This window comes from Lactuca virosa, chromosome 5 (assembly GCF_052849685.1).
Source record: "Lactuca virosa cultivar CGN04683 chromosome 5, Lactuca_virosa_CGN04683_v6, whole genome shotgun sequence".
Lineage (NCBI taxonomy): Eukaryota > Viridiplantae > Streptophyta > Magnoliopsida > Asterales > Asteraceae > Lactuca > Lactuca virosa.
The window spans coordinates 393676849-393685954 of NC_136430.1; the positions used below are offsets into that span (position 1 = coordinate 393676849).

At 30.8% G+C, this 9106-nt stretch overlaps 1 protein-coding gene across 1 annotated transcript; it reads right to left on the minus strand.

The window, feature by feature from the left end:
- Positions 1-1562: 1562 nt before the first annotated feature.
- On the minus strand, positions 1563-6387 carry LOC145110803 (vacuolar cation/proton exchanger 3-like). Its single transcript, XM_079047118.1, has 11 exons — positions 5981-6387; positions 5714-5781; positions 5593-5621; positions 3807-4003; positions 2901-3119; positions 2690-2800; positions 2501-2617; positions 2357-2410; positions 2138-2254; positions 1923-2013; positions 1563-1833 (listed from the first exon to the last, which is right to left on the minus strand). Exons 1-11 carry the CDS (start codon positions 6287-6289, stop codon positions 1778-1780), a joined length of 1368 nt encoding a protein of 455 aa, XP_078903244.1. The 5' UTR covers positions 6290-6387; the 3' UTR covers positions 1563-1777.
- Positions 6388-9106: the final 2719 nt, after the last annotated feature.

A 9106-nucleotide genomic window follows, 5' to 3' on the forward strand; every position in this document is an offset into this window, starting at 1 on the left:
TGTAATTAATCAGACGATAAGACGATAATGCTCTGAGCATTACCTTTGTCGCTTGGAGGCGTTGCCTTTTGAAGCAAGGCGATAATGTCCATTGGGGGAGTCAACTCATGCAGGCTCGCTAGCGCGGAGCGAATACTTACTAACGTAGAGCTCAGCTGCTAATTCGCAAATAATGTCGAATTAGACATATCATGTGTCTGTGAATTGTGGAGTTTTCAAAAACTCAGCAAAAGTCTTTTAAGTTACATAGGATAAAGATAAGGATATAAAGATATATTTGAAAAACGATAAAACTTTTTGAGCTTATGAATAAGCTTAATTTTAATAAGTTAAAAAAAATAAATAAATAATAAAAAATAAAACCAAAAACTAGTTTATAAGTTATCTTAAACGTTACATTGCAATAAGCCAATTAAAAAAAATTATCAACATAAAAAACAACTTTAATTAATCTTTAGACTTGCTTTGTATATTTTTTTTTTCGATTTCACACTCCAATAAACAACAAGCATATCATAGTTAACATCTTAAATCAAAAGTAAAACTAAATGAATAAGGTTTACGACTTGTTTTCATTGTCAAGAAATGATGTATGGCCATAAATTGTTTTTTTTTTTATTTTGCCGAATAAAACATCTAAATAACAATAATTGATCATTTGGATACTTGATAAAGGAAAGATAGTTTTTTATATATATAACTAGGTGTAAGACCCATGTATTACATGCAAGGTTCTAAAAAGCTCGTCATGGCTCCGCCATTGCGCGCCATGGCTCCAAGGCTTCCACGTGCCGCCAAGCTTTACCAAAATGTCGCCTTAACTCATATATGTGTATAAAAATGAAAAATAGTTGAAAATACATATAAAAATATTAATTATATACAAAATTGCCGCCTTAAGTCACGCCTTACAAACGACGTGGCTCGCTAAGGCTTGGAAAAGCTTGAGGCTTGACATTACCGCCAAGTCACGCCTTACGTTATTTAGAACCTTGATTACATGGGTTAATTAAAAAAAATTAAATATAAATTTAAATATTTAAAAACTTTGGATTTATAAGAAAATAAGAAAAATAATGAATTATTAAAATTGTTTTTTTTTATCTTTCAAATTTAAATAAATAAACTAATGAGCTTTAATTTGGAAATTTTGAAATAAGAAGGTAACTCCATTAATGAAATTGATATTCATTTATTACTATATTTATTGTAATTATTACATTAAAGTATTATGTGAAATTTATTAAAACAGAAAAACTCATAAAATGACATATGGAAAAAAAAAATTAATTCAAAATAACCATAAAATGACATTTGTCAAATTAAATGAGAGTGTGACATGTGGCACAAAACATTCTTTTATTAGAGTAGATCCGTATAAATGTGAATTCTAATTGAAAAAGTAATTAAAGTGAAAATAAAGTTACATTATATGCGGTGCGCCTCTTACCGCATACCACGGTATATTGCGGTATACGGTAAACACCGCACCGAGAGGCAAAAAAAGAAATGCGGTAAAGGTGGTGTGTGGTATGGATTTGCCGCAAGGGAAACGGTATACATTCCTTCACATGTTGTACTTCATGCATAAAAATATGTATTGTGATGAATGTGATATGACACCCACCAGCATCATCTTTATCATATAGTCATACATTATGTTACTGGACAGATCAGATCACTTGCATGTTAACATGCCTAACTACGAAAATCTGAAGAAAAAAAATGTATTTCTAACTATTGTATTTGAAAATTTTCACAACAAATCCTTATTCCTTCAGATTTGTCGTTTTGATGATTCAAGTCCCACACCCATATCGTTATCCATGTCCTCTATTATAAAGACATAAAACGAACAAGTTATAAATATTCTACATTTTTATAATCTAAAACATAAAAAAAACAAGTTATAAAATCTTTACCATTCGGGAAATCGGTGATGAAAAAACTTGTCCCGATAACTACGTAGCACAACAACAGAACTACCCCCTTAAGGTAGTGAGAAGTCCCATCCTGAAAAAAGAATATAGAACTTTTTTTATAACATTATTGATGTGTAATTGGTTAAAGAGATTTTGGGCTTGATACACAAATTAAATAATTCTCTTGTTTAAAAAAGTAAATTTAAAAGAAATACCTGCAGCGTGAAGGCAGTGACCAAAATTGCTAGAGAAAGTGATCCGGTTTGAAGAAGACTGAAATCAAGATCCATGTTGACACCGATTATCCATGCAACAATTACACTCAGTGGGACCTAAATTACATGTACACATTATAATTAGAATTGTATTTCCAAAAAAAAAAAAACAATATCAAATATTCAGTGACAGTGACAGTGACAGTGACAGTGACTTACCACAAAAACAGCGATTTGAGTTGCAGAACCAAGTGCCACGCCCAAAGTTATATCCTGTATTGATAACATTTAATTTTATAAAATCTTATTATAGCATCCTATTTTCAAACTACAATGACTAAATAAGAAAAAAAATGAACCTACGAGCTTGTTCTTCAAAGCAAAGATGACAGCTCCAGCATGCTCAGCTGCATTTCCCACAATTGGTAGCAAAATGATGCTAGTGAAGCTCAATGGCATTCCCCATGAATTTGATGCCGCCTATTTAACAATTTTAATCCAAATTATTTACACAATTTTTTTTTAAATCAATGGGACCTACAAAATTAATACCTCAATAGTGTCAACTAAATATTCAGACAACAATGCGATAATGGCCGTCATTCCAATTAGCCAAAATATGCCACTCCAAAGGCCAATCACCTTGTCATCCTTGGCCTCATCCTGTATGGGGAAATGACCATTTTACCCGTTGTTCTGAAAGTTATATTGAATAACAAATAACGAATTACTGTTGATTTGAGAAGTGTTTAATTAATCTTACCTCCTGTGGTTCAAAGATATGGTTGTGAGTCCATAGTTGAAAGGAAAGGTAAGCAAAGTAAGCAAGGAGCATGATAATGCTAGTGGCTCTTGACAAATTTAATGTTGCTTTTGTCACAGTTACCAAATCAACAGGTGAAACAGCATGTTTATATAGCAAGGGCATTGCATTGCAAAGTAAAGCTAGAAGTAGTAGAGATATATTCACATCTGATTGTTTCTGTTTCATCAACACATAGAATACGTTTTCAGTTAGCAATGAATGTACTTTTATTCATTTGATTATTATATCATCATACTTATATTTTCAAAAATACAATACCTTTAATAAGAGAAAAAAAATCAATGAACAATGATATGACAGAAAAAAAAAAAAAAAAAAAAAAAAAAAAAAAAAAACTCAATTTGAACAATAATAGAGTTATAGAGTCACGCCAAACGAGCGCTTGAAATTGTTAACGAACCTTAAAACTTTTTGTTTGGACTTTGCGAACATAAGTGGCGTGGTTAAATATCAAGTGTGTCGTCAAAACATTAGGAAAAAAAAATGATTTCCTCGAATTACCAAAATTTAATAATAATAAAAAAGATATCTTTATCAGGTAAAAAGCATCCTAACAAATTAAATATTTTAAAAGATTTATACTTTAAATAAACCCTTTCACCTGAGTTAGATCTAAAAAAAATACTTTTGTTGGTGGGATTCAACCCCACTAACCTATAATAGATTTCAGCATGCTGAATGTCCACTATACGTATCTTTTATGGTGGTCCAAAAATGATATCCATACCCATCTCAAACACATTATATATATATATATATATATATATATATATATATATATATATATATATATATATATATATATATATATATATATATTAAAATTGGCTAGGGAAGTGGTACCCTATCAAATTTTTGATCCCTTGAAAGATTTGTGATGCCACCGAAAAGGAGAGAGGTTCCAAGAACGAGAAGTAAGTTGGATAGGATGGAACCCAAAAGAGAGTACTTGACAATATCCACTTTGTGTTGTATTAATGCAAATATTGATATGATAAGTTCCGTTGCATTTCCACATGTTGCATTTAGTAGCCCTCCCACTGCAAAATTATTTAATTTGTTCAATTTTTGTCAGACATATTATTTATAATTGATGATAGAATGAAATGTGTAAGATTAATATGAGACCCAGGAAAAGACATATTATAGGCTATAGAACAAAATCACAAGCTTTTAATTATAATATCAAATCAAATAGGCTGAATGAATCTGATCGACTTCTTGATACGACACCTTGATACGACAGCTATTAAAAGATATCAGATCCTCTATATATAGAATAAAAACATAGAAAATAGATATGTATACATAAGTTTCTGACCATTATTCAGAATAAAGTAATATAAGTTCAAAAAATTTACATCCAGCAAATTTTTTATGTTTTAGGATGAAGTAGAATAATAATATATAACATGCCACATTTATTTTGAGTGTATAACAACAAAGTCAGAAGAGAGCCGTTGTCAGAAACAAACAAAATTTAAAATTGTTAGGATATTCAAGGTTAACAAAATGTTATTTTTAAATGAAAGATGAAGCTCATTGTAATATATTAATACCTTATGTAAAATAACTTTTAAATGCTTTGTGTGAACTCTGTATTTCCAAAAACCAAATTACTTTATTCACAATTTATTATTGAACCTATGAATAAGTTTGTTTTGATTATATCTTATTCTAAATGGTAAAATAAATAAAACTATAAATTTAAATAAGTTGATTTCAAATATATTTATGTAATATACCTTTTTAACCTTATAAAAACTGTATTTGCAAAAATAAAATTAATTTTCTAATTTCATTGAGACTGTAATTTTAACTCGTTGACGGTTGATCTATCAATAAATTTATTTATATAAATTGACTGTGATTATATCTTATTTCAGATAGTTGAATAAGTAAAATAATACACGCTAACATCATAAACCTTATATATTTTTTTGGATTAAGCTTAACCATTATTTTTTCCTAAGAAAAACTTTTATTTTTTTTTTTCATTTTTCAAAAAATAACCTTCAAATTTTTATTATGTCCCGAAAAAACCTCACAGTTGACAAGCTTTTTTAGGAAAGAAAAAAGAACTGTTCAAATAAAAAAAATTGAAAATATGAGATCTATTTTTAAGAAAAAAAAACACAATATATAAGATCATTTATAATATTAAGCCTACAAACTTAAAGATAAAAATAAAACGAGTCAACGGGTTTATACAACAAAGGTTTAACCATTTTACTAATTTATGCAATAAAATAGTTTTTGACATAAATAATATCTCATTCAAACTAATCAACCATACTCTAACCAACTACGCACGTCACATGTAAAATGTTGCATGTTTTAGTTCCAAAATATAATTGTATATTTCATCTAAAAACACCACTTTTGTACATAAATCCGAAAAAAGAAAAAGAAAAAAAAAACAGTGTATGCATAAACAAACATTCAACCTTTAAAGCTAAGTTTTTGTTAATTGTAAATTTTAAGTTAATTTATGTATAAGTCAAATTCAATGAGCCCTTTCTTAAAAAATATAAATATTTTTTATTTAAATCTACGTCATCGTAGAATAAGCAGAGTAATGAACTAATTTTATAAACAAAAAAATTAAATATAATAATGGTTTTTTTACCTGTTGCGCCGGTATAGAATGATATTTGCCTGCATTTTACAAATGTTAACGGAATATCCATTAGTTTAATATTTATTTATATATTAAAAAACACACAAAAAAAAAAGTTTTATTTTCTTACTCCGTTAGAAAGCTAACACGCTCTGCAAGCGGAATCAATCCAAGTAAACTCAACGAAAAAATCCATGCCTGATTTTCAAATACACAAAATCATCTTCAATTCCGATTCCAATTACAAATTACAAAGAAAAAATCCATGCCTGATTTTCAAATACACAAAATCATCTTCAATTCCGATTCCAATTACAAATTACAAAGAAGAAATCCATCCATAATTTCACATATAAGAAACAATTTTTGTTAGGGTTTCGATCGATGAGAATCTCACCTGTGACAACCGGAAGTAATGAGCTGCGACGGCGAGTGGGACGGCGAGAAAAAGAAGTGATAATTTAGTTCCCAGAATGACCTCCTGGAGGTTGCCAAGGAAATTCCTGAGAGATGAAGGAAGTGTAGAAATGAGGGACAAATCGGACTTTTTACGAAGGGAGGAGGAGGACAGGTTGTGAGCAGTCCGACTATGTCCAAGGCCGTTTCTGGACTCTCTGGTTAGCCGCTTGACGGTGCCGTTTTCGAGCAACCATGGTTCCGGTTCCGTCTCCCGGGAATCCATTATTTCACTTTCGTTTAGTTGCATAACAAAGACTGTTCAACCTGAAGGGCCTGCTCTCACTGTTTTATATAGGATTGAAGAAATATTCTTTAACATTTTCTTGTTCTTTCTTATAAACAAGGAATTTTAATCCAAATAGGCTAGAGTGGTCTGTATAAATATACGAAATGTATTATATGAGTTTATTTAAAAGATAAACTAAATAGAAGTTGAATTTATAAGAAAAGTGAGAAAATATTAAATTATAAAAATTAAAGTGTTTTTTTTTTCTTTTAAATTTAAACAAATAATTTAGATAAATAAATAAAGAAAATTAATGAATCTTTAATTTAGTAATTTGAAATTAAAATGAAAGTTCATTAATGAAATTGATATGCATTTATCATCGAATTTAATACTATCTGGAATTTAATAAAATGAAAAAAACCATAAAATGACATGGGAAATAAAAATCAATTTAAAATTACCACAAAATTACATGCGGCAAAATAAATGAGAATGTGACATGTGGCAAAAATATCTTTATTTATTAGGGAGGATTAAAAAAGATCAATTTCTTACTTTAACCAATACAATGAACAAAAGGATATTTTTTTAGGACCGGTCCCGTAAAAGATCGAGATCGAAACGTTTTAAATCGAGATAGGATTGACCTGGTTCGAAAAAGATTGAATTGTTACAAGACCGATCTAAAAAAAATCAAAAGCGAAAGTTTATGTATATGTATAAATCTTAATGTATCATTTTGGTGTTAATCTCACGTTTTTTAACAAAACTCGAAACCGAAACCTAAAAACCGAAAAATATCAAAATTATATCGAACAAGCTCGAAACTAAACCGAAGAAGAAGCACGCAAAGACCGCGAGACCGGACTATAAAAGACTGATATCGAACCCAAAACAACCGGTCTGGAAAAAAAAAAGACCCAGCCGTTATGAAACTGGTCCTAAGAAAACCCGACCGTTTCGAGACCAATCTTAAAAAAGGTCTGAGATTGTTAATGTACGTCTCTACTTTAACATATAAATGAATTCAAATCAATATATAATATAATTTAAATAGATTAAATTTTTACTTTGGAAGACAAACATATAACAAACTGCACCGATAACCCCTTTTGGATGACACAACTAATCTTCTTAAAACCTATATCCATGAATCTTGGGGTCATATCATTACTATGTATGACCCGTTGGACTTTATTGAGAAGTTTCACAACATATGAATTAAGAAAACCAAATGTATTAAACACGAATGGTATAAACACGTATTGATTTTCCAAGCACTATTTCTCATGTTTGGCCACTTTCCATGAAACAGCTTTTAAAACAACATGTCCTACAGTAAAACTTTAGATACTATATTTGGAGTCGTATGAAATTTGTAGCAGTCTAAGGTTGTGTTTGGTGCGCTAGCTTATAGGCTAATTCATAAACTACAATAAAATATTTTTATAGTCTCATCAATGTAACACCCGATCCTTGCAACTATTATTATTATTTTGTATAAAGATTAATTTCAAGAATTTTACCCTACGCTAAGCATAGGTGGGAGTTTGGATGCGGGGGTTTAGTGAACTACACTAAGTGTAGGTTGAGCTACGTCGAGCATAGGTACGCAACACCAAAACCCTAATCCTTGGGGTGTGATCCCTATTTAAAGGATCTAACCCCTTGAGGCTCTCTATATAGTCAGCCTCCACCCTCTTAATCAACCACCTCAAAACCCTAGCCATTTTGTGAGAGTTTTGTGACCTTAGAGTGTTTTGTATGCATTCTTGAAGGAAGAGCTTCATTGGGGAAACACTTGGGAAGCTCCAAGCTTATGGATCTGGAACTTGCATGTTGTAATCCTCCTCCAAAAGGTATAAAGTTTCTAGCCTGATGATGTTTCATGTTAGATCTAGTTACTCTTGAGAATTCTATGCTTTTGTCCCCATAATCTTGAGCTACTCAAGACCATTTAGGTATCATTTCCTGACGTTTTGGGGGCTAGTAATTCATAAAAACAAGAGCTTGGTCACTCTCATCCATCCATGCATGAGCTCTTGAGTAATAGGTAGCTTTATGGATCTAGGATTTGGTTTTTGTGCTCTTTAAGACTGTAACGCCTGCAGATTCGGGCTAGATAATTTAGAGATAATAAGCGTTAAAAATGACTTTTTGATAGAAGATTATATAGGACAAATAATCTTAACAAAAGTTATAGTTATGTGACAAGGATTCCGTACATATAAAGAGCACTAAAATCCGACTGAGTGTGAAGAAGTTATGCTTCTTCGAAGTTTCGTGATTAAATCGGCACGGCTCCGCGTATCGTAAAAAGTAAACTTTTGACAAAATACTTTTTAGCCTTAGTGATCTCAATAAAACTCATAGTATTCGTTAAACCGAGAGTGTGCGTATAGAGAAGGTCCAAATCTGACTTCGTAAGAGGAAGTTATGATTTTTCAAAGTTTCAGTGTAGCAGTATACAACTCAAAAATTGAATTTCAGATAGGTCAATTTTTAACCAAAATGATCTAAATTAGAATTGAATATCTCATTAATAGGAGTTCAAAGATAAAAAAGGCAGTCGAAAACGGAGTCTGTATGTGGAAGTTATGAAAATTTACACGGTCATTAACAGTGTAATCTTCTCAGACTGTTAAATTTAAAATCGGTCGAGAATTAGCCGATGGGGTCAAAAGGAAAGTTGTAGATCTTGTCAACACCTATGCGGGGATATAAACAACGTCAAAAACGAAGCTTGTATGCGAAAGTTGTGAATTTTTTAAGATCTATTGTTTTACCTGCGTCCGGTGCCACGTGTCAGCACCAAGCGAAGCCTTGGTGCCTACG

Coding starts and splice junctions, on each gene's coding strand:
- LOC145110803 (XM_079047118.1), bottom strand. CDS start 6,289: ATGCAACTAAACGAAAGTGAAATAATGGATTCCCGGGAGACGGAACCG. Junction 5,782..5,980: donor ATTACTTCCGGTTGTCACAG/GTGAGATTCTCA, acceptor TTTGAAAATCAG/GCATGGATTTTTTCGTTGAG. Junction 2,411..2,500: donor TTGCTTTGAAGAACAAGCTC/GTAGGTTCATTT, acceptor TTATCAATACAG/GATATAACTTTGGGCGTGGC.